Here is a 25,415-nt window from a genome sequence, read left to right on the forward strand (position 1 = left end):
AAAAGATTTGTTTGTCCATCTCCCTTCAAAGCTGGGACTTCCATGCATTAAACCTCAGGTGTTGGGATTTTAATTAAGTAGGCTTTCTATTACACAGCTAATTATTTAAACTGATTATATTAACCTTTAGGGGTCAAAAACTGTTAGTACAAACAAAAGTTTAAGAACTTGTTTTGATGCTGGAATGTGATGTAAGGTTCTTTTGTCCAGCAACTGAAAAGCTTAAATAACATGGGGGATCAGATCATCCAAACCAAAATAGAAAAACAGCGTTACACAAGTATCTGAATCAGGTTCCACAGTCCTTAGAACAGCTCATGTTTTCCGTATGAATTTCAAACAATGCAAAAATGTTTGCATTTCAGTCTCATTCCAATGAATAATACATTTATTAGTAAATACAATCACTGAAATTCTACTTCTAGTCTTTTCCATCTGGTATCTCCTAAAGCTTCTGGATTTTAGCAGCTTATATTTTAAAGTGTCACACACTAACAAGAATAACAAGTTTTTCAGGAGAGATCTTAACATGCAAGTGTATCTATTCCCTTTTGCATTTTTTAAGGGCACTGGAATCAGGAGTCACTGATTGCAAAGCAATTTACACAGCACAAATTATGTACTGAGCTGTTCTGGCCTCCTTTTTTCCTCTGAACTTTGTCTTCATCCTCACTCTACTTACATGATTTATTTTTTTTTTTTTTTTTTACTTAAAAGAATTTCAGTACCATTTTGGTATACAGTTTTAAAAAGTATTTAAGCCACATCAATTAACCAAACCAAAGTATCTAAATACTCCGCAATACTAGAAACTCAGCAATCCCTTTCATCATTTTCTTCCATTAGTCTCAAACCCCAAAAGCATGACTGTTCCCAAAACGCAAACAGCAGTGACAACTCTTTTCAAAGGCAAAACAGAGTCATTTACTGTTCTTTCTAATTACTTAGAACCAACTGTACCAGGAGCACCTTACCTTAAAACCTCATCCAGCAGAAATAACATCCCATTCATCCCCACAGCCTATTAACCAATATCGCATACGAACACTTCTGCTGAAATCATAACTGACTGCATAACAGAAGTTTTTGCAAAAGGCGCCTATTAAAATTACTGGCACTATGTTATAAGACTAATTAGATTTATAAACTTATCCAACCCAGCAGCCAGTGTCCTACAGAATTACTTGGCTAGCTCGGAGCACTTTAGCCCCTTATACTGTTGAACTGGTCATCACAGGCATATCTTCTTGTATGCAAGAAGCAGCATATACACATGCAATCCTTACACGTACATCTTAAAATGTTTCCACAGTACCATAAATATGGAAAATAAAAAGACAAGATTAACACTTGTAAGATCAGCAAAAAAGTCCTAGTCACTGACAGTGTGGAAAATGCTTGTGAAAAGGAGCTAGCCAGTCTTATTATATATACCTAAACATACTGAGTAAGAACAGCAGCTTAAAAGAAAGGGCCAAAACAAACATACTATTTATTACAGAGTACTATCTGGAGGAAAAGGGGATCTTTACAGTTAATGGACTTGGCTTTATCTTCCTACCTGTCCCCCTTCACTCACCAGTGTTTATAAACATTCCCCACCAGAAGTATGTTCTTCCATAAGAACACACTCTTTTTAGTCTTCATTATCAGCACCCGTTCTTCATCCTGTATTTTGGCTACTTAACCACCTTCATGAGCATAGTTTTCCCCTGCAGTCAAGCTTCTATTCCCGATCTTCAAAAGCCCTGCTGTCCTGCATTGCTCAGCAATGCACAAATTGCTCTTTCATGATACTTATTAAGTCCAAAACCACACAGATCAATAAAGTCACCAACTTCTTCAGACCCCTTTCTCCTAAGCAGCTTTAAAGTTATAAAAATGTACCCGAACCTCTTTTAATATAACAGTAAAGCTACACATAAGGAATTTATACATGTGGTTGCATTCCCCTCCCCATTTTTAGGCTCAGTTTATCTTCCAAGAATGGAAGATAAAGATGCTCATGTTTGTGTCTCTTCCAGCAGACATGAGAGCAAGATGTGGCACGTTTTAAGCACTAACATAGTAAGAGTTATGGTTGTTATTTCTTTATGGGTATTTCATTCCAATTCCAACAACTCTGTACACATTTCCTGAGAAGTTTAAGATACTCAAAACTAACTGAACAATTAATTCATCACTTTAGTGTTCCCATAAACACAGTATTTTACAATATCATCTGGACAATAGTATGATGCAAATTTCAAACACAGACTATCCAGCATGAGGAAGAATACATTCCCTGAACAGTTGTCAAAGTGTAAATAGAACCCTTGGCTAATCCTATTTTACTTAGTGTTATACAGCAATTTCTAATGTCATATTCAGGGTGCTTAATTAAGGCAATGGAAAGAGAGTCTAGATGAACTTACTGCATAAAACAGGCTATAGAAAAAAAACGGAAAAAGTATAGAAATTCATGCCAAGATACTAACACTAAGCAAAACCATATTTTCTAACTGGTCTTCTAGATTAGTTATATGATATGCAATAACTTGGAGCACATTACCTTGTTTTTTTAATTTTGTATTTTAAGCCAAACATAGTAATTCCTTCCACTACTACCTGATGCTGCAGCCAACAGGGAACATTAGAGGTAATTTGTATCTGATATCTAGGAAGCATAAGGTAATTTATTGGCTTTAGTAACTGCGATTAATTTAGAAAAAAAGAGTAAGTTTTGCCAAACTTTTTATATTTAAAACAGGACCAATAGGTTTCCTGCATTTCTAAATTTACTACTCATTTTGCTACTAACTTGCAATGTAATAGCATTATTTGTGTATAATCCACATCACACTCTGCTTTAAAATCTAATCAAACATCGTCTCCAAACACCAGGTACAACCCCTGAAAAGTCTGCAGACTCCTCGAGCTTCTGAAGTAGAATTCCTAGAACAGGTCCTGTAGATCAAATACAATACTAATACTTAGCCAATAGCCACATACCTGGGGCTTGTCTTAACCCAGATTTTGACTTAAGTCCTTCCCACAATGGAACTCTTTTGAGGATCGTATTCAGGTCTTGTCAAAGCACAAACTCATTAAGCAAAACATTTATTTCCACAGACTGGACAAGATATACATGTTCTATGCTATGTAAGTATTCTGTTGTTGGATGGATTAAACCAGAAATACAACACAATGAAAAGAAAGCTATTTTGAATATATTACAACCTAGACGTTCTAAATAAAGTAAGGAGGAAAAAAAAAAAAACCTAAGTAGATTACTTGTCTCCTTTAAGGTTTAGTGACCTCTGACGTCTTGCTGATCTGCAGAGCATCCGATACACCAGCAGCTCTAGAAATCTGGAAGTCCTGAAAGACGTGCTCCAGAATTTATTACTAGTATAGTCAAATTCCTCCTCAATGTTACTTAAAGTATTTGAAAAAGCAGCACTCTGATGGAGTGTTTTGGAAAAGTTAAGACAGACCTCAGTCCCAGTAACACTCTTTAAAATGTGTTATTAGTGCTCTGAGCACAAAAGTGACCACACAGGCATGAATGCAGCTGAACCGTCCTGTTCACTTTCTTTTTTTACTGTGAAGACAGTTAAGAGCAACTTTGGTAACAGCATTTACCTGACAGAATTGGAAGAGGAAGTGCAGGAAACATTTCACATCTTTTATTCAGAGTCCTCTGCAGGCAGCAGTAAAATTGAGAACCTGGTAATTTTAAATGCTTGCTACTTGCCTATTTATTCAATAGAACAGCTAATGGAGTTATTCACAGACACTCTAAGAGGGGTTATCACAGCAGAAGGCATTTCCCCCCCTGCCCGAGGCAGGATTTAAATACCAAGGATGGCAGGGAAGGAGGCTGCTAAAGGCCACCCCTCCCCCTGGTACCTGCAGCATCCGGCAAAAGGACAAACAATATACTTCAATTCCATCACATAATCACTAAACATATTTGTATGTTTATAAAGAAGAACTAGCCTAGAAAGACCTACAGCGTATCCTGACACGCAGCCAGGCATTTGAAAAATATGCAAGCAGGGAGAACAGAAAAAAACAACTGCTGAAATTTATTTCTTTTTACCTCACTGTTACAGCTATCACTTCACTCTCTACAACTTCAGTAATTCTTCCCAGCTAGCTACCCTACATGCACTCCTATAACAGTTAATTATTTTGTGTTGCCAAAAAGAATTGTTTCTATCTAGCGACTCTTCACAGAATTTTAAGCTCACTCTCAAAATTTTTTTTAAAAGGCATGATTTTAAAATTTTAGAAAATTTAAAACATCACAAGTTGCCTTTTGAAGCTTTAACATTTAAAGCATTTTTCTTCTTTTACAGGCTTTCTGGATGTTTGCCAACAGGGCTCTAATGCCAGTGCTATAGCATCCAAAATGCTATTTTAAGCCATTGCTGTGCTGACCATCACATTTTTCAAGCACAAGAACAGCTTCCTGAAAAGTAACGATTGTGAATAAGTGTTTTTGTTGTTAATGAAATCATAAATATCTTGCTTCTGCTTACATGACATCTTAATTTCTGACCCATGCTTTAAAGAATGTGGCAGTTGTTACACCTTCGCCTACTTTAAAGACACAGCCACCTCTAAACTTTTGCTACTGCATAAAGCCAGTGACATATCATTGCATCCCAGCTAGCTTTTAGCAGCCATAGGATCAACTGCAATCATTCACGTTTCTATAAACGACAGTCAAGTGTAGGGCCTTCTGTACCTCTGGTTTTCCATTTGACTATTATTTCCTCCCCTGCCCTCATACTTTTATTTTAAATAAAGCATAAATTTAAAAAAGAAAAAGTTGTAGTTTATTTCCAGTTTGGAATAAGAAGGTATGGAGCAGTATCCCACCTTCAACAGTTGCCAGCATAAAGTACTTCAGAAGTCACTGCAAAAGGTGCAAAGAGGTAGCTACAGCAAATCTGCCTCAAGAAGATGTACTGTCTTACCCGGAATTAGCTACAGCTAGTCCTAGAAGCTGAAGCCAAAAAAAGTAATTTACTTTTCCATGTACTATTATAGGAAACTATACAGAATTATAATAAGCGTACAAAATACACATGTAATCATATATTTTTATTCTTTAAGTGCTGCTAACTTCTCGTCCTCCACAGTTTCTTGTGGCAATGAGCTACAAAAACAAAACCTTTCTTGAAATTAGCCAAGGCAATTTTACCTGTGTCCTCTTGTTCCCAAATTATTTGAAAGCACACAAGGTCCAGATCATGTTCTAAACGAGTTCTCATTTATAACTTAAAATACAAAAAAAGTAGATATGTTATCATAGCTTTAGGCTCCTTATGAGTCATCGTCTCAATCAGAAGTCTGATGTAGGTTTACCATTCAGCTTTAGAGATTTGTTTCTTGAGTTAGGCATTACTTTGTCATTTCATTTTGAATCCCTTCTAATCCTTGTAGATCATCTTTAGTCATTTAAAAAAAATGCAACACCACAACTGAATTCTGAGATGTCACAGGACGAGCTGCAGCGACACAGCAGGCCTTAACTCATTAGCTTTTTGTTTTCAAAGGCTCAAGTTAAAGTACTCACTTAATTTACAAGACAAACATTCTGGGCTTTGTATCTGTCCACACACCAAAACTAAATGACTATTTCAGCACATTTGGCAACAGATTTGGAACTCTTAAACCTGCTATTACTGTGGTGAGTTAATATGCAAGAGTGGTAAAACCTTAGGAAGGCAAAAGCAACCAGGTAAGACACTCCATTCTTCTTGGAGAATGTATGCATGAAGTAAGAGAAAAGGAAAGCCACTGGTCCTAACACCAGCTCCGCTTCCTGCTAGCACCAAACAGTGGAGCAGACAAATCGAGCCTACAAGGACAATACAAAGGGCTTCTGGTTAAGTAAGAGTGACTCTCTAGGAAAACAAAGAAGGGAAAATACTACAGAAGAGGTCATCCCACAGCCTGACAAGGGGAATTGGCAGCACACAAACTTTAGCTAACCGCTCGCACCATCCTTTTTCTTACCCCCTTTCATTGCTTCTGCTGTAAAGACTAACCAACAGACATCCTCCTTTTCCTGAACCAAAGTTTTTACCATTTGTCAAGAGTTCTCAAGCAAAGAACAGCAGATGTGGAACCCAACTAGACAAATGGAAAAAGCACAGGACACAGTGCTGAAGCAGAAGAACTGTAAGACAGCATTCCAGGCTTAGAAATAGGATGCATTAGTTCAAGCAGCATAACCTAGCTCTGCAAGTGTTGCATTTTGCCAACTTTATCAGGAAAGGAGCAGAACAAAGTTTTGAAGCCTGTACGTAGGTATGCAAGCAGAGCAATACAGTGAAGCTACAATACAATCAGTTCATATCAAGAACAGCAGATACAGTAGGAAATCTTAAAATGCAATTTGCATGCACATAAAATATGTTAACCTGTTAAATCTACAATTAACATCAACCAATTGCTTCTATTACTTGTAATTCTGGAAGGTGCTGGCCTCAACAGTTAAGCATCAATTAAAACAGTCACTTCCAAAGATATACGGCATCGCCACAACACTCGCTCATACTAGCTAGACTCTACAAAACCCACTCTAGCTGGCCAAAAGCATCTCCACTAGTCACTTCTTCCCACGGCAGCAGGCCTCTAGATGGCCACAAGCCATCAAGAGGAAGTAGAGATAAACTCTCCCATCCCTTCCCAATAAATTATATTGAAGGTAAGAGAAACACATACATTTCTAGATACCTTTCTTGTAGAATGCTAAAGGTTCAAAATCTCCATTGCAAACTGCAATTCAAGGTCTTCAAGCTCTCTGCTTCACAGGGCTCTATTCAGCTTCCTTCTTCAGCAGCTCCTTCTTCTATTATTGTTATCAATTACTTGATTAGATGAATTCACGCAAGTATGTTCCTTCAAGAAGATCAAGCTGCCAAGTCAACAGCAGCCATCCTGGCATTTTAGGTGTTCATTGCCATGTTTCATGCACAATTTTTATTTAGTTTTGGTTTTCAAAAAATCCAGAACTGAAAAGATAGTCTTAATTTTCATGTCTGTACAATATTAATTCAATGCACTAACACCAATATACTTAGAGAGAAAAACTGCTTTCTTCACCAGAAAAAAATTGCAAATCTCTTTTCAGATACTGCATTTCAAACCATTTCTTACCAGTTTGAGATTACAAACCACCTTTGTTTACCACTTAAGGACAATCTCACAGAAATTGGTCACATTCACTGACAAAACACTATTTTATAATAATTTAATAGTATTCAGACATGGCTGGATCTTCTGTCATAAAGAAAAAAGCCTACTTTTCCCAGCAATTATGTTTGGTACGTTTCTTTTGTGGTCACTTTAGGTAGACTACCAATGGTAGTTACTTCTTTTAACTCTTATTTCTGAAGCAAAACATAGAACTTTCCAGCAACCTCATGATTTCTGAAAGGGCTTTTTCTAAAACTTGCCTCCTCATTAGAAGCAGACAACATAAATCAGTGGCTAAAAACATGTGCAACTGATGAGCAAAAACTGAAATACTCAGTGTTCACCCTCACACTCAAAGTATTTTGCACAGGAACAAATAATTGTAGAGTAACTTCATTATAAATTTATACCTTAGAATAGAGTATATATTTAGTATATAAAATGCTAAAGAAGTTATTAGTTTCACATTATATGATTTTTTTGTACTATAGTTACATTTTTAAGAATGGTGTCCAAGAAAGTTGAAGTTTTTAGCAGAAAAGACATTAAGAAGTTGTAGCATGTAATTTACAGAAGGTCTACAAATATATACTACAACTTACTACAGAAAACTAAAACTTACATTTGAACATTTCTGAACACAGACCTCATAGTGCCAAGTTGCCTATGCCAAATTATGCAAAGCTACGTGGCAATATCATTCAGTGAATGCAATCTGCATGACTGTTCTAGTGATCACAGTAACAAAGCCATGGGAAGATTTGTCTGCATACACAAAGGCTACAGACTTAATCCAGAAGCTATCAACTTTCGTCTTAAGTCACAGACAGAACATCTAGTGCCTATCATAAAGTACTTCTGCTCCAGAGATATCTGACAGCAACTTTGAAAAGGTAATTATAAAGAATACCTATAAATTCATTGAATTATAGGATTTTTAAAAGCCACAGTAGAAGAAAGAAAGAAAGGGTGTTTGGGATTTTGGATAACTGCATGGATCTTACATTGATCTGACTTGATCTTCCACCTAATATAATCTGCAAATTCGTATCATTTACAAAAAGGCACCCCAATATTTTGGGGACTTTTTTTGTTGTTGAAATGTATAAATGAAGAAAACTTTTTAGATATTTATAAAATGTACATGTTCCTGGAACACTAGGAATAGTTTAGGTCTATCATGTTCAGAGGCTGGAGTAGGAAGAAACTCCTTTTAAAAATAAAACTTTTCAAAAAGCAAGCTTCCTTAAACTTCTCTCCAATCAAAAAGTATTATAAGGGAGGGTTGCATGACTTTCTTAAAACACTTTTTAGATCAGTAAGTATCTACTTGAAAATACATATGAACACTTAACACAATTTCAATGTCCTTTACAGAATACTTTGAAGGACTGTTTCTGATGCTTTCAGAGAAAACACTTCCATCCCATAGCTTGACAAGCACTAAAAAAGCATGTTCTAAATATTTTAAGTATTTGAACAGTGAATGTGCACATTAAAGAATCCCAGAGATTGGATTCTGATTGTCAGGCAAATACAAAAAGTGAAGATAACTACTGCTAGACACAACTGTCTGCTACGACATGTTAATATTTATTTTTCCCCTGCCACAGATCACAGCACTCTCCAGAAGCTGAAAATATCTTCATGCAAATCATCATCTACCATTTACATGTTAAATTCCAATGAAACAAAAAGGCTGCTCAATTACTTCACTGTGCTCCAGGATATGCAGGCAGCACTAAGAATCTACACAACCCAAAAGCAGTCAGTGAAACCTTATAAAAGTTGCTAACCCATGCTTTAATGGTAGAAGTGTGACTCAAAACAGTTTTCAATCCAATAGTATTCCAGAGGTTGTGCACCTCATTATTAACAAGGTACATCTCTACAGGAACATACAGATTACTATCCTGCTTTGCTGCTCTGTTTTTTCATAAAGCACTAAAAACATTTAAGACTTTGCCTGCTTTAAAGCATAACCATCTTAAAATAAATTCAGAAATTATATGGACATCAGACAGCAAGTCCTTTAGGATCATCTTTTCTGCTCTTTGTTATAAAGCAGTGAGCAAAGCAGAGCCCTAATTTACGACTAGGCCTTTTAGCTACTATCTCATAAATAAGAAGAGGCTGTATTGCCAGCAACTGCATATACTTGGCTCTAACACACGCATGCCTGATATCATTTCAAAAATTAAAATCCTCTTCCCCATCAGAAAAAGAAAGAAGAAAATGAAAACCACCATCATAAATATTTCACACCTTCTTTCCTCCCTCCTCTCTCTCCAATCAAATACATGCTCGGGAACTCGCCTCTTTCACAAGCAATTATAGAATTGGAAAGAGTCTCACAAACTTAGGAAGAAAGAAAAGAACATGGAGGCACATGCATATCCTGCACCATTCCCTGAACATTTATGAGTAACTTGCCATTTCACCCAATTTAGGATATTAGGCCTACTAAAGAAACACTTGGCAGTGCAATATACTGATCCATTCTTAACATAATAACCTCATTCAACAGATTAAAGAGGTATATTTTTACCTTGAATTCGAGTGCTACAGTAAATTATTTAACAAGTAGTTAAAATATGTAGTCATTAACTCATGGTTCCTTTTATTTTATTTTCACTTGGTCTTATTTTGTAAGAATGCAAGAAATGAAACCATAAGAGCAGCAATTGCTCCTTTTCTCACCAGCAGGTTTGTTTAGGGGTTTTTGGGTTTTTTTTTTAAATAAGTTTTACATGTTCTCATATACATGTATACAGATAGGCAGCATTCAGAATTTTAGACCAAAGAATCTCAAAAAAAATTAATCAAGATGTTTAGTAGACATTTCAAGTCAAGGCCAGGTCAAGATTTTCACTAAACAGCTTTTAACATAAACAAATGATAATACTGCATTATAAAGTAATGTTACTACAAAATCCTTCCTTGCCAGATTTCAGGGATGCTCAGAGTTTGAGAATCCTGTACTGCAAGTGACATCAAGGGACAATGACAATTAATACCGTGCACAAATTGCGACACACACAATCATGAAACGTCCCGAGTAGTTCTGCTCCTCTTACATGCCTTTCTATAGGGCACGCATTGCTGCATGAACCCTCACTAAATCCTAGAGGAAATGAAAGCATTCCACTTCTGTCAAGCTCAGCCTAGAAGTAAGAACTAAAATGCTGCTTATAGTCCAGACAAACTTCCTCAGAAAATACAGAATCTTTCCACATGGTACAAAAACACATTATGATACTTTGACACATATACATACATCCAGTAAAATCACCAAGCTGAAAATAATCTTCCAGGAAATCTGTGGAAGTTTTTTTGACTATGTTTGTCCCAACTCAGGGGCAACATATGCCAAACAAGTCACTCACAATCCAGATTCCACCTGAGAAGTTTTTCTTGCACTTCTTTAAAAACAGAAATATTTCAAAATTGCAGTCACAATGTAAGTCAAAGCAATCATACACAAGTTACTGGGTTTATTTTTAATCATGATCTTCCTTACTAGCTATAACAGCACTAAATAATTAAAAACAAATTTTGTATGGTTACATTTTGAATTCTTTGATGTCTTCAGTTTCTTACATGTAAGTTATGACTGCCATCTCTCATTTATACACAACCGTGACAAGAGCTGGGTGAAGTGAAGGTCAGAGGAAGCTTAAAAGGCATTTAAGTTATCTCTCATCGTGACAGGGATCCCATCCCTCTACACTGCACAGGGAGTTCAAAGTTACTGGAAAAACATTAGAAGTTATTTCAATAGTTATTTCAATCATTTGTTTACAATGATTTAAAGGAAAATACCATTTGTAAACCAAGTACAAGCAACTCACAACAGATACTAAGTCCAGAAACTTAACACTTTATGCAATTAAAAGGACTGCTGACCAGATATGTAAGCACCAGACATTAACATTTGGTTACCAATACCTAGGACTATTACTGACCCATGAGACAATGGATCACAAATAAGAGATCAACAATGTCTGCAAAAAAAAAAAAAATGGTGTAACTTACATTTCATTTGCGTCTTCTGATCTTACAGGAATGAACGAGTTCAGCAACGCATGCTGAAATTACCTTATCTGCGTAGCTCACCTTTAAGAACTACACTGCAGTACAGTAGTAAAAAAAGCTTTTATTAAATGCATTAAAACACTAAGACTGTTGTTGAATGCATATCCACATTTTCAGCAGCTTTCAGTTCTGTCCCTAATACTTAGCACAGTACCCTTATACTGTTACTTAAGCAACTGCTGGAGAAGTTCAAGTCTCCATTACACATGAATAAATCAGAGCCCTGAAAAGTTCCTGCTGGATAACCATGCTAAAAAAAAAACCCAAACCAACAAATAAAAACACCACAAAAAAGACAAGATATAGAAACAGAAGGTTGGACAAGTCACACACACTCAAACAATTTGCCCTGCCAAGTACTGTAGCACACTTAAGCAGCAGGTTATAAAACACTCTGTACAAACAATTCCCAGTTGCTATCAAATCTATACCTTACTAGAAATACTGTCTGTATTTTTTTACCAGGCTGTGGGCCCATCCGTATCTTTCTGTTAAGCCTAAACTTATGGAAGATCTTCTTGTGCCTGTTTTAGCAATTTATAAAACCGTACTCCTGCGCTATACTCAAAAGAATGGGTTATTCCAAAGTATATGAACAGATGATCAAGATACCCCTCAACTTTTACTATAATAAATACAACACACAGTTTTCTGGAAGTTTCCTTGAGAAAAAAAACAAACAAACATCAGTGGTACCTGCATTTGTTCCTCTACAAGGATTACAACCAGCTTCAAAAAAAGTGTTGAATTTCTAATCCTTAATGAGAAAAAACCCTCAAACTGCTTTACTTCCTACTATTATTCTAATGCACTTTCAAAATTCTGCACCCATATCAGCTTGTCCACTACCTACAACCCCCAGCAAGAAAGGCTAATAGTAAAGGGTAGTTAGTCTAGGTAGCAGTTCTCAGCTGAACAAAGTTACATTGACTCTCCTGGAGCAGGGCTAGCCCTGCACTGCAAAAAGAAATACAAACTGGGACAAGAGCTACGAGCTTGAATACCCTTATTTAAGCACTTACACAGTGCTTAAACATACGTCCTGCTTGTGAAAGGTACTCAATACATGAAACTTCACAAACACTACACACCTCATGAAAGCTGTACAATAAACATTTAAACATGGAGAGAAAACATTTAAAAAAACACATGACAACACACACTGGCCTAAGTGTACATTACCTACATGTGGATTTTTCACTCTAACACAGTGGTGAAAGCTTGACTTCATATACATGTATGGAATAACACTTAGACTGAAGCATACTCCTATGTTTACATAGCCCAGTTTAAATGTTTTTTAAAATAATGCTATATGAATTATTAAAGTTACAGTAGTAATAATTAGGCTCAACGTACACTTTCTCTAATTTCAAGTATTATCACAAAAAGACTAGTGAAATTCTGGAAAATTACTAACAATAAAAAAGGTTAAGTTATCAACAGCAGTAAAACAGCTTAGATGAAGTCAAGACCAGTAACTGTAACTTAAGACTGTGGAGCAGAAAAGAATACAGGAGTAATTTCTGAAGTCCAAAGAAATGACGCCAAAATAAAGAAAGTGCAATAACAAACTAATTGCTTGCTACAAGAAGAATGGTGACAAGTTTACTGTGACTTTTCTACTTTACCAAAACAAGTGTGCAAGATTTTACTCTGCAAGTGTAAAAAAATTTCATAAAATTGCACAAGTTCAGTTATTAAAGTGTAATGTTGTATTTGAACTATAATGGGTATTGTTCTTAATTTCTGCATGGCACCAAAGTCAGAAGTCCTAATTTAGCAGGAACTAATAAGTCATTTAGTCCATAAGGCAATATCTGAACTAGCACATTTGCATGTATGGAATCATGACAATCCCTGCCTGCCAAACATGCATAACCTCCAAATCTCTGTCTCAGGAAAGCCTACCCAGCTTCAGTGGAAGATGGAGACTTTTGCATATAACTGCAACCACAAACCAAATCCTGCTTCAAAGACTGATAATGCATAATAGGTGTTTGGAGGCTTGCACAAAAGGAACTGCTAGGGGTTTTTGCACCACAACTGACCGTAAGCACAGTTACTATCTTTGTTAGCAAATTCCAAAGACAGAACAAGAGTTACAGTGTTGCAAGACATTAAAGCCAGGAGGATAACCAGGTGCTCCAGTTTGATGCCATAGTTATGCTGCACTTCCATCTTGTAATTCGTAACACTGGGAATGCTTTAGAACACTATAAAGTAAAGTGGTATCTCCAGTCACTCAAGAGCTCTTTCCATCTTAGCTTTAGGCTATGGTTTCTTGTACAATCACATTGAGAATAAACTAGTTCCTTATTTACGGTGATCATTACCATGAAATAATTTACTGAATAATCTTACCCTTAGTCCCTACTTAGCATTCTGTTAAAGCATGCTTTTGCCTAATAGCATTGCCTTTGGTGGCCTAAGTGCAGTAAATGAAAGGTACAGGCCCACTTTTAAAAAAAGTTTTCAGTTATTTGTTGAACTATAATATGTATTACACACAGCACATTTTAGTCTCATAAATTAATCATGAATAGTAAAGAATTAGTGCATTAAATAAATGACAACAAAGCCACACTATTCTCCTCTATTTTTGTTCACATTTCACCTACACCAAACTGCAAACACAGATCACATGTGATTCCCAAAAAGGTCATACCAAGAATACACTTGCTATTATTACACTGATACTCAGGTGTGCATAGTTTCTTCTAAAAGACTATACTAGCAATACTACTGTTTCCAACTTGATCTACTTCCTAAGCTGTTAAAGACGGCTCTGAAAAGGTTTATTTACTTTATTACCCTTTGTGAAGTGAACAGCATCATTATAGTAGGGTTCTTTCGTAGCATAGGTGTGCTATCTGCATGTCTTTCTACTTACGCTTAAGCAAGGTACATTAAAAAAACCCAAAACACTCCCAAAATGTTAATTATTATTTTCCCCTCCCATCCTCATGATTTTGCCAGCTTACCACTCTTACAGTCATTACTCTGTTGTGGCATTATCTAGACCACAGTAACTTGTAAAGGCTGAAACACTTCACTACCAATGCACAGACTGACAAACACGTAATTCCAATTTCCAGATTAGCCTGCAACATAGAGAATGCAAACCCTGAGACAGTAACAAAGATTACTTTTCAACATTACATATTTTAGTACCTTTTGTGTGTTTGTTTTTACATACACATACATAGACGATTTAGTCTGCTTATACACTGACAATTTCCAATGATCAGCCAAAACTGTAGTCCTAGCGAACATTTTCTGGAAATCACGTTATCACTTGGAGAGGTACATTTCTCAGCATCTCCAACACTCTGCCTTATCTTAAGCACTAAATTACTGCTTTTACAACCCCCTGAAATCTGTTGGTTCTTCCTGTCTTTAAGGAGAAAGCAGTATCAAGCACTGTAGCAATCCTTAGTTCAAAGCATATCACAGCATGCAGAAAAATGCATCTATAAAAGACACCAGAAAAAGGTCCAACCAAACAGGTATTGCCACCTACAGATGGCCAGCAGACATACAGCAGACCCCAAATCCCTCATTGTTCTTTACTTAGAGCAGAGAGCTAAAAAAGTCAATTCTGCCAACCGTAGGTATTTTATTTCATCTGATGAAATGATAAGCTGGACGTGTCAGCGTGACACAACAGCAACTGCATTTTCTTTGCCAAAGAGCTGTTTTTACTCATGTGATTTGCCATCACTGAGGGTAGCTAATTTTTCAAGTTCCATAAACAGAAAAATTGAAGATATGAAGAGAATTTTTAAAAGTCAATCTCCTAGAACTCAAGTTACACAATTTTCAAACTGGTGGCGAGACCCTGAAGCAAGTCTGAAATCTGAAAAATGGAAAACAGCACTGTCCCTAGGATGCAGCTAAAAAAATAAATACCACCATAGCTCTACACTAAGCCATCATAAATTCTTTGTTGTAAAGTATCTTCTAAAAGCATCTTCTTCCTTTTTCATGAAATAGAGGTCAAACTTACAGCAAATAAAGCCCAAAAAACTGCTTACAAAAAACCTAAGTATGCAAAATAGTTACCACATCAAAAACGTTCACTTGAAACTTCCAGTTCTACTTGACTATGTTCATTCACTACTGCTTACTGACATCTTCAACAAGTATTCAATTACATCTGTAAAAATCTCATTTGTAGCTAATCAACCTTCCTACTGCATACATGATGAGAATTCACCCAGTTTCCTGCCTATGCTCTTGCCTTACAAGCTAGTACTAGTTACTACTGCTAGAGATTCTCAGAGGCTGTTCACAAGTCTTTCAATTCTCACATTTAGCTTTAATCTTCCAGCCTCGCCACGGACTTAATCGTACATCCTATACAGAAAATGTTTCCTCCATTCTTTTTTACTCTGTCCAGCTGCAAAGTGATCTTTTAATAAAAAAATTTCTCTTCAAATAGAAAATGAGAGACAGTCAGATAATAAATAATACTTCAAACCTCTGTCAGTTTTATGTGTTTATCATCTTTTCCTCCTTTCTGTTTTGCTTCACTGTGGGATGAAATGCATGAGCAGGTGAAAATGACTTGCATCAGACTAAAGAATGAAAGCAACTCTACACGAAATGCTGTCAAGGACAGGGAGACAGTTACTAGCTCTCTTATCCTTTATTCACAAAATCTGCTATTGAGTAATGGTAAACAACATTTCTGGTTAAGTTATTTTTAAATTCACTTACAGAAGCCTTTATAAATGCTGTAAAATGCATTGATTTTTTTAAGTTTTCATTTTACAAGTAGTTTAAAAATTATACAAGTCTGTACAAAATCTTATCGCATCTATAGCATAATAAAGCTTTGTCTAGGAAGATGTAAAACTGATTTTTCAACACTAAGCTTATAAACACACAAAAGAATTCACTGCAATATAAATATGTATTTTTCCATACTTAAGTTTCAAAAGCATAAAAATAAAAGAAATCCTCTTCTACAGTTCTAGAGATGAAATACTAAGCTTAAAAGACCATGTCTAAAATTGACAGGATTTAATAACTGAACTGAATAAATCAAGGTAACTGCTGCAATTCCAAGAAACTATGCAAGAATTACGCACTAAAACGAGTCCATACCATTATTCAAGTTAAGGGAAAAAAAGATACTTAACATCCAAAAAACTGGCTCGCATTTTTGTAGGCTGAAATACTAAGAGATGATGAATCTAACAACCTACAAACATCTATGGCATACCCAACAGGCTGAAGAAAGACTAGTCAGAAGAACTAGGAGGGGGTTGTTTTGGTTTTGTTGTGGGTTTTTTGGTGGGTTTTTTTTTTTTAACACAGAAACTATAACAGTATTATTTGTATCTTCTCTTTAATAAATAAAGTTTGTAAATTAATTTTCCATACAGCATTCTGCCAAGCAGTTCATTTTTGGTATCTCTTATTTCAAGTCATAGTGAAGATAAAAAAAAAGGCATTCATAATAGGTAAATAAAGGTTACAGTTTTCAAAGCAGATACATTCCACACTGTCTGTATTTAAAAGGCCATGCCCTGCTAACAGGCATAGTAAGACCTGCAAATGGTATTCTAAAAACTGAACAGGGCTAAAGACTTAAAAGATACTGGTGTGTCTTTAAAAGCAATTATATACAGGTTTAACGAAAGCTGGGAGTTAATCTAAACAAGGCATTACATGGGTCAGATGTTTTTTCAAAGGCACACAGTAAATGGAATTTTACAGCTTCTTCACTGGCCCAATTATGTCACCACTTCTTTCTCCTACCTTCTCCCTTGCCAGGTTTAGAATCACTTGGGATGTATTGATATGTCTTCAACGATACATGCGTGTGTGCACATGAGAGAAATGGGGATTTTATACATACACACATTTACAGTACACCTGCTTCTTAAATGTTTAGGTACTTACAAAACACTACCCTTTACCTCCTGTAAAAGAGGGAATAATGTAACAGGCAAAAAAACTCTCAAGAGAACTCTAGCTAGAGACATCCGATGGTCAGAGAAGTGAGGAGCCAAGCAGAGTAACAGCATATCTTGCACTACCTTTAGTGAGTGATGAGGTCTAAGCTCCATACGAAAAGAAGTTCCAGTCAAGATGACAATACAAATAATACCTTGCCCTGAGATCCCCTGGAAGCCGAAACAGAAGCCATCTCACTAAGCTTTTAATGTTACAGGCAGATATACAAGGAGAAGTGCTGCTGTAATTATCTAATTGTACACAAAAGTGACCTGCCACACAAATAAGCACAATTATTTTTGGTCTCCATTTAATAGAGTCATATCCTGCTCTGTGTAAAGCATCTAAATGATTTTCCAACTGCAGCTAAACAAAAGTATAGTCTACCTGGAGATGACAGTTTGAACAAAGACACAACGTGCATGGGAGAAGAAAGGATATGATCTTTGGCTAGCCACATAACAGAGGAAGAAGGTATTTCTGGCTAATGTTACCCTGAGGGATTTAAACATTCTGGGAAAAACTACCAATCATGACAAACAGCTAACATATGCTCTTAAAATCACGGTACAGTCACATGCTAGATGTCATTTTCCAAAACACCGAGTATCAATGAGTTTATGGTTCTCTAACTCAGCTAGGATCCCCTGAAAGCTTAGGGGACTTATTTGGTTGGTTGGGTTAAAAAAAAAAAAAACAACACACACACCAAAAAAAACACACCACCAAACACAAATGGGACCCATGAAGAGAACGATTAGTGTCCTGGTTTAGAAAGATCGAAGGAAGGAAAACAAAAAAAGTTTTTGAGAAAAATCGACTGCTAGTAGTATAACAGCGACACTGTGGGCTTTAACACCTCAATCCATCTTCTACCACCTTCATCTACTTATTGACTAAAAAACATAATCAGAATGAAACAGTGTTGGAACTTGTCTTCTAGCACTCCTGGAAGACAAGCTGCTACTCATTATAGCTCTCTGGCATCTTAGAAAGATGTGATGAAAGCCACTAAGGCAGTCAACACCTCATGATCAACATAATCAGAGACTGCTGATAGAGTTAGTATTTTCAATATGAGGAAAAGAATCCAGCCTCTCCCAGCAACTTTTTTTTTTTAAATTAAGTTTGGCCACTGACATTACTCCTGATTTAAGTTATGGCACCAAGAAGATATTTAAGAAGTACTTTACCTCCCAAGGCATTCTTCCTGCCTTCTAAGTGTTTAGTGCTTTCTTTTGCTCCTCACCTGAGTCTCAGCTTTTCTTTTCTAGTGTTCTTTTCTGTCCTCTCCCACACTCTCAAGGAAGGTTATTTATCTTACAGTTATTTCTCTCATTAATGTAGCTTCTTCTTAGACAAGAAGTTCTTTGGGAGAGCCACCAGAGTCTTCCTGTCCATTTGTAAAAAGGTATCACAAGAAGTTCTCAATACAGTGAGGAATTTCCACATGTAATTAATATCAAACAATTGCACTTTAAAACTGCTGTTCAGATCACTTTAGCCTGCACACGCAAGGGCCATTCACAACTGACACAGCTTCTCTGCACACACTGTTAACGAAATGAGAATATTCATACACACATACTATTAAGATCAGCCAGTGGTTATTTACTTGAAAAGGTGAAGGTAGGAGAACATGTGCAGTTTCTTACTCTGACAGCACAGAATCTGTGCACCAGATTCAAAGGCTCACCATCCCTCCACAGGCCTGAGCGGCTCTCACAATGGATTAACGCTTTGAAGCCAAACCACCAAGACCAAAAGTGCCCCAAGTTCAATTTAAAGAGCCACAACAGTATTGCTGAACCTCCCTTTTCCCACCATACTCATTTGCCTAAAGCGTCTCTTGGCTGTCAAAGAGAAGGCTTCTACATACACCACAGACTCGCAACTGGTTCAACCTGAGTAAAGTCAATACTTGAAAAAGAGAAGCTGAGGCAGGATGAAGTTTAGGCTTGTGAAATAAAAAAAAATCTACCTAAGAATAAATATTAATTATTTCAGTATAATAAATAATCTAAACTACAATCATCACTAGCATACCTGCATTCCATAGTATTCTTTTGTCTTCCTCTATACAATGAGAATATACACACTGTCACAGATTGTTAAACACAATTTACCCATGCCGTAGTTCCAGAGCATAATCAATACAACCCACCCCCTCAAGAGAAAAACAAGTATTTTAATGTAATACCTACATGTGCTGGGACCTGAGAAAGTATTTCTAGTTAGACAAAAACATCACACTGCTTTCATTTCACAGAATGGCTGTAACGAGACCTGTAAGTTAGTGCAAATCAAACTATCAAACAGCGTATCTTTTAACAAAGTTACAGGCAGTCTTACCTCTCATCCTCACCATCTACAAGGGGCGTTGTCAATGGCAGCACCTTCAGCGGAAAGAGGGAAGCAGAGGATGGCATGTTGCTGCTACCGCCATCTGAAACAGCTGATGCTCCAACACCACTCTCGCCACTGGCAGCTTGAGGTAAACCCACTAAGGAAGGTTCTGTAGGGCGTCTGCCATCTTCAATTTGGCTTACAACTGACTGAGCTACTGATTGTGCAGGGAATTGGGTAGAGCTTAGTGGTATCTGCTGTGGCACACTCTGTGCCACTGGCACACCTATACTTGTTGATATCAAGGGAGGCTGACTAACACTTTGAGCCAAATTCCCGTTCTGCACAGACGAAGTTTGCACTAGATTCTGTGGCTGTCCCAAACCTATAGAAGCAGAAGGTATGCCGGGAGGCACAGCTGAACCGGCTTGACTTGGTGCAGGAACAGTGCTAGCAGAAGGTATAGGGCTAACTGCAGGCAGCTGCTGGCCAGTCATCCCTTGGACTACAGATTCCACTCCTTGTGCCTGCGGCTGTACAGGTAACAAGGTGTTTTGCTGAGCAATGACCATTTGCTGAGGAAGGCCTGAAGCGCTAGCCTGTAATCCCTGCTGCATTATTCCTGTCTGCACAGGCTGCACTACTTGTGAAGATGGAGGAGCAGCCGTTGACGGCATAACTGGAGGTGGAATTTGGTTTGCAGCAGATGGTGGTTGCACCACAGCAGCTACACTTCCTTGCTGCCCAACATTCAGCATTTGACCACTGGCACCTACACCTGGCACTGCCGCTGGAGCATGTGCAACAGGCTGAGCTGGGGCAGTGGCTGGGTGTGCTTGTACTGAAGGCTGCATGCTCTGTGCCTGGGCAACGGGAACCGGTTGCCCTGCTCCTACTCCTGTAGAACTAGGCTGCATGGCCGGGGCTGGAGTCTGAAGGATCTGCTGATGTTGAATGTAGTCTGGCATAGCCCCGGTAACAGAGTTTTGGTTCACCGGCTTAACGTGACCTGCGGCCATCTGCGTAGGAACTGTCTGTTGCTGCTGCTGTTGTTGTTGTTGTCCATACTGCAACTGCTGCTGCTGTACAACTGGCAAAGTCTGCACAGCCTGCGCCGGCTGAGAATATGGTAGCTGCTGTTGAGCCATACTTTGAATGGCAGGTTGCTGATGGCCCAAGGATGGGGATACACCTAGTATATTAACTGGGGCTGGCTGAACCCCAGTAACAGTGGTTAGACTGGCCTGTGCAGGAGGTTGGACCCCTGGCTTCTGCTGTGGATAGTTTACTTCTTGAGAATGCAGCTGGACTTGTGCAAGCTGTGATTGAGAAACACTCTGTGGTATACTAGATGCTGGAATTGCCGGAGGAGCAGCGCTGCTAAAATCCATCTGCTGCGGACCCACACCTTGAAACGCTTGCTGCTGTACCACAGTAGGTGCTCCCATTTCTCCACTTCCCACACTTTCTGTATAGTGACTCAGTGTGCTTACATTGCTGCTAACAGAACTCCCACTGGTGCTCTCCCTTTCAGAAGTCACTTCAAGCGGGTTTTGTTTTATCGTCTCTACTGCTTTGTTTACTGCTACTCCTTCTGCAACTGCAACAGTGTTTTCTTTATCATAGAATTCAGTGCATGTCCATCTACCTTTTTTGAAAGGTTCAGAACTAGAATCTAATTTTACAACCCTAAACCTTGACGTGCCAGATACAGGCTGCTGCTGGCTTGATCCCACTGCCATTCCTGCAGTTGGATTAGTAACATTGTTAATGACACTAGAGGAAGCACTCGTACCATTGCCAACACCACTCAAGATATTCACATTAACATTGCTGCTAGTTCCAGACAAAGCATTTACATTACCAGTACTCGTGATGTTGCTTAAATTTATAGTACCAAGCACACCACCTGCCACACTAGAACTACCACCACCCATATTATTTAAGGTACTAGTTCCAGTAGCAGGACTTACACCTAAATTGCCAGGAGTACTTGTAGTGCGGATATTAGACACAACAGATGCGGGGGAACCAGTGGATGATGCAGCAGAAACTGGTGCAGTTGATATAACATTGTCAGAGCTTCCAGTTGTTGATAGTTTTCTAAATGATGGACTGGGAGGTGGTCCTCCAGAAACTGCGGCACTGCCCACCCCAGGATGCGATGGATGATGGTGTCCATGATGGTGGTGGTGAAGATGGTGGTGGTGATGAACATGATGAGGGTGAACACTTCCATTGATCACAACACTCTGCTGTGGGTGATGAGGCAGAGGAGCATGCTGCTGAGGAAGATGAGGCTGGTTTGGAGAAACAGCCCCAGGAGTCTCTGCCTCTTGGAAGTTATTTAAAGTCTCTTCAGAGGAGCTCCTCTCAGGTTCTCCCAAGTCAGTGGCCCTGGATAAAGAAACATCCAAGATCTCTGAAGACGACAGGTCTTCAGTGTGGGACTCATCCAGGTCATCGTAGCTTTCTGTATCCTCAGCTATACTGTTATTAGAGCTCATACTAGCTGATATTTGAGCAGGGGTCACACTGGTAATCTGGAAGCCACTTTTCTTTTTCATTTGAGCTCCAGTCTGTGCAAGAGGCTGTGGCTGGAGCTGAGACTGTGAGAGGAGGTTCAGGCTTTGTGGAGGAGGGGGTGTCGGCTGTGGACCCACTGATGAAGATGCTGCAGGAGATGGAGGCGGCGGCTGGACCAGCAAAGGCGGCTGATAATCCTCGGCGGAGAGGGCAGTGCTCCCAACGCCGGTACCTGGTGCAGTGGGAGCAGTAACGCAGCTGCTGCCGCTGCTACTGCTACTGCCCCTTCTAGGAAACATTGCCGGGTGCGCCATCTTCCTAGCACTAATGTCTGCGGCTGAGTCAGGCTGGTGCATTGTATCGGGTGTATTTTAAGAGTGCAATCCCCCGGTATGGAAAGAGACAGACACACACACACACACAGAGTTAGCTTTGCGCTCCCGGCAGGGCAGAGAGACACCACGCACAACCCCCCCGGCTCCCGCAGCGCACGGGCAGAGGCGCCTCGGCACCGCCGCTAACCACCCCCTCCCCTCCTCCTCCTCCCCTCCGAGACAGGGAGGGGGCGAGGACCGGTCCTCTGCCGCCTCTAGATTAGAGCCTCTGAATGTGACACTTTCAATCCTCCGCCATTCACTTTCTTTCTCCCTCTCCCACCACCACCACCACCACCAGCCCTGCTCGGCCGCCCACCCCCCCACCCCCACCGCCCCACGACTGCGCCTCTCCCGCGGGGCGGGCAGAGGGAATGCCGGCGGTAGCCGGCCGGCCCCGGGGACGAGCCCCTTCCTCCCCGCGGCTCGCCGGCAGAGCCGCCCTCCCCACGGCGGGCGCCGCTACCGGGCCGCCGCCTCCTCAGCCGGGCGAGGGCAGCCGGCGGGCCCTCAGGGCAGCCCGGCGAGGCGGATGGCACCCCTCGCCATCACCGCTGTAGTAGGAGGAGGAGAGCGCAGATACGTACAGGACCGGCGCACAGCAGGGCGGCAGCTGCAGGCTGAGCCGGGCAGGGACATCCCCGTCAGTGGCAGCCATGGAGCTGAATCATTTTGGGTATTAAAGAGACGGAATAAGGAGGGAAGAAAAGCAGCAGCAGCCCGACAAGAGAGTCCATGAAAAGGAGGGAGGGAGGAAGGGGGAGCCAGCCAGGCAGCCTCTCTCTCTCTCCTCCCTCTGTGTCTGGCTGTCTCTGGAGGAGGCTCCGCTCCGCACGCTCTTCCTTCCCCCTCCGCCTCCTCCCCCTTTATAACAGGCAGCACCCGCTCTTCCTCCGCAGAACCGCGCCTGAGGATCGGTCCTCCTCCCGCGTGCGCGCCTGCCCCGTCCTTTCTTCCCTCCGGGTCTCTCCCGGCTTCCCTGCCGCCGCGGGTCGCTCCCCCTCCCGCCGCCGTCTCCTCACGGAGCGCTGGAGGAGGGCGCTGCGCGGGGCTGCAGGGGGGAGGGGAAAAGTCGCCAAAGGGGAGGGCAGGCGAGAGACAACGTAAGATGGCGGCGGCCGCGCATGCGCGCCCCGCTGGCAGACATAAAGCCCGTCTGGCCGAGGCCGACGGAAATAGGCTCGACTCGCGTGGCGGAAATTGCCGAGCGGCGCCGAACCCGGGGAGGGGGAAGGGTGGTGGGGGGGTGTCCCCGCGTGGCGGCGCTCCTGGCTGGGGAGGGGGCGCGAAGCGGGGAGGGGGCAAAGCTGTGGCTATGGCGGGCGAGCGGGCAGCCCTTCCCCCCCGTCCGCGCCGTCCCCCCAGGTGCCCCTCTCTGCCTCTTCCTCGGGCCCGCAGCATGACTGTGCCTCACATGACCCGCCGCCGCCTCCCTCCCCCTCTCCTCAGCTCCGTTGCAGATTTATTCAAGTTATTCATCACCTTCTCTTTCCTCCCCTCCCTCGGTCCAGAATATTCCTGCCCATTCTTTCCCTCCGCGCATGGGGAAAGCGGGGGCGCCCCGTTCGGGGGCCGCCTTCCTCTTTGTGCCCCCGGCGAGGGTCGCCGCGGGTGGGTCCCCTCCACGCCCCGAAATGGCCGCCGCCCACCCCACCTCTGCCCCCGGGCGCCCTCCCTGCTTAGCCGCCCGGGCGGGAAGGCCCCCGGGGCGGGGAGGACGGTGTCACCGGGCGGTGACCGAAGGCCCCGGGTGCTGCCACCGCGGCACCCGCCGTCGGCAGGGCGGGAGGTGCGAACCCGGTACCGGGGCGCGCACTGAGGCGGCGAGACGGTGTCGGGGACGCGGGGCGGGGGATGCCGCTGGTGCCGAGGGGGAGCGACGCCCGGAGGCGGCCGGATCAGGTGAAATCGTTCATCTGCATTCACAAGCGACGCGCGTGTGTAGAGGAAGCGCACCGAAGCGCTGCTCCAAAAATGATGGTGTTCAAAGGTCTTTGTAAGTCACTACAGAGAACTGAGGTGAAACTAACATTTCCATGCTGTTTCAGTGCCAGCATCCCACTGGGAGAAGAAAGACCGCGTGGCCCTCCTCAGCCAGGCGGGCAAAGCTCGACATGGCGAGGCTGCTCTAGCTTCCCTCCATCCCAAACTGAGCTCCTCCTTACCATGCAGCAACGACCGTCTCATCCCAGAAGACGCTCGATGCATGCATGTCCGCCAGGAGACTTTCCTTCAAGTTCTTGTGGCCATTAGCGTGCAGATTGCTGCCCAGCAGGTAGGCAGGGATCCCATGGCCACACAAACCCAGCAGATTCCCACCGTCAGCATTGCTCCACCTCTCCCATCAGCAGGACCATCTGCAGGAAAGCTTTCAGAGTGCGATAATTTGGGCATCCCACTTTCCTATGGAGAGGGGGAACAGGTTCGAACCATCTCCCCTGTTTCTCCAGCAGCCTCATGGTAGGGTGGGTACCAGTGCCCAGAGACCTGCTTGTGTTCCCAGCTGCTGGCAGCACATCCTTGCCTCCAAACACAGGCATCGATGACCTGGTAGAGTTGTCTCAAATGGCTGCTTTGAAATTGGTCTGGTTTGCATAGAATAATAAAATGTTTGTAGAACTTGACTGGCTCAGGCTAATTCTGTAACCTATGAAGCCCACTGGTTAGTCAACAGGGCACAGGGGGGAAAAAACATGGCTTGGTGTTTGCTGCAGTGAATATTTAAGCACATCATGAAGAGTAGTAGAGCTTTAACTAGGGAGAAAAGTTGTGAGAGTCCGAGGTATTATATCGTATAGCTGAGTCATTAGGGAGTTCTTGTGGGAGATGTAAATGTTAGTTCCTTCAGGCAGAGAGGAGATTTGAGTCTCCCATGTTCGGTGTGTGGTGTTTAATCACTGAGGTACGAAA

General features: G+C 41.1%; 1 protein-coding gene across 1 annotated transcript in view; it reads right to left on the reverse strand.

Annotated features, from left to right (window-relative positions):
- Window positions 1-22,472, reverse strand: part of TSC22D1 (TSC22 domain family member 1) — a gene marked incomplete at its 3' end in the record, with an annotated part of 92,457 nt that extends 69,985 nt beyond the window's left edge. Inside the window, exon 1 of the mRNA XM_082013899.1 lies at window positions 19,612-22,472. Within this exon, the coding sequence (XP_081870025.1) occupies window positions 19,612-22,445 (2,834 nt within the window). The 5' untranslated portion in view covers window positions 22,446-22,472. The remainder of the gene's footprint in view (window positions 1-19,611) is intronic.
- Window positions 22,473-25,415: the final 2,943 nt, after the last annotated feature.

Source organism: Phaethon aethereus (genome assembly GCF_964289735.1).
Source record: "Phaethon aethereus genome assembly, chromosome: 1".
Lineage (NCBI taxonomy): Eukaryota > Metazoa > Chordata > Aves > Phaethontiformes > Phaethontidae > Phaethon > Phaethon aethereus.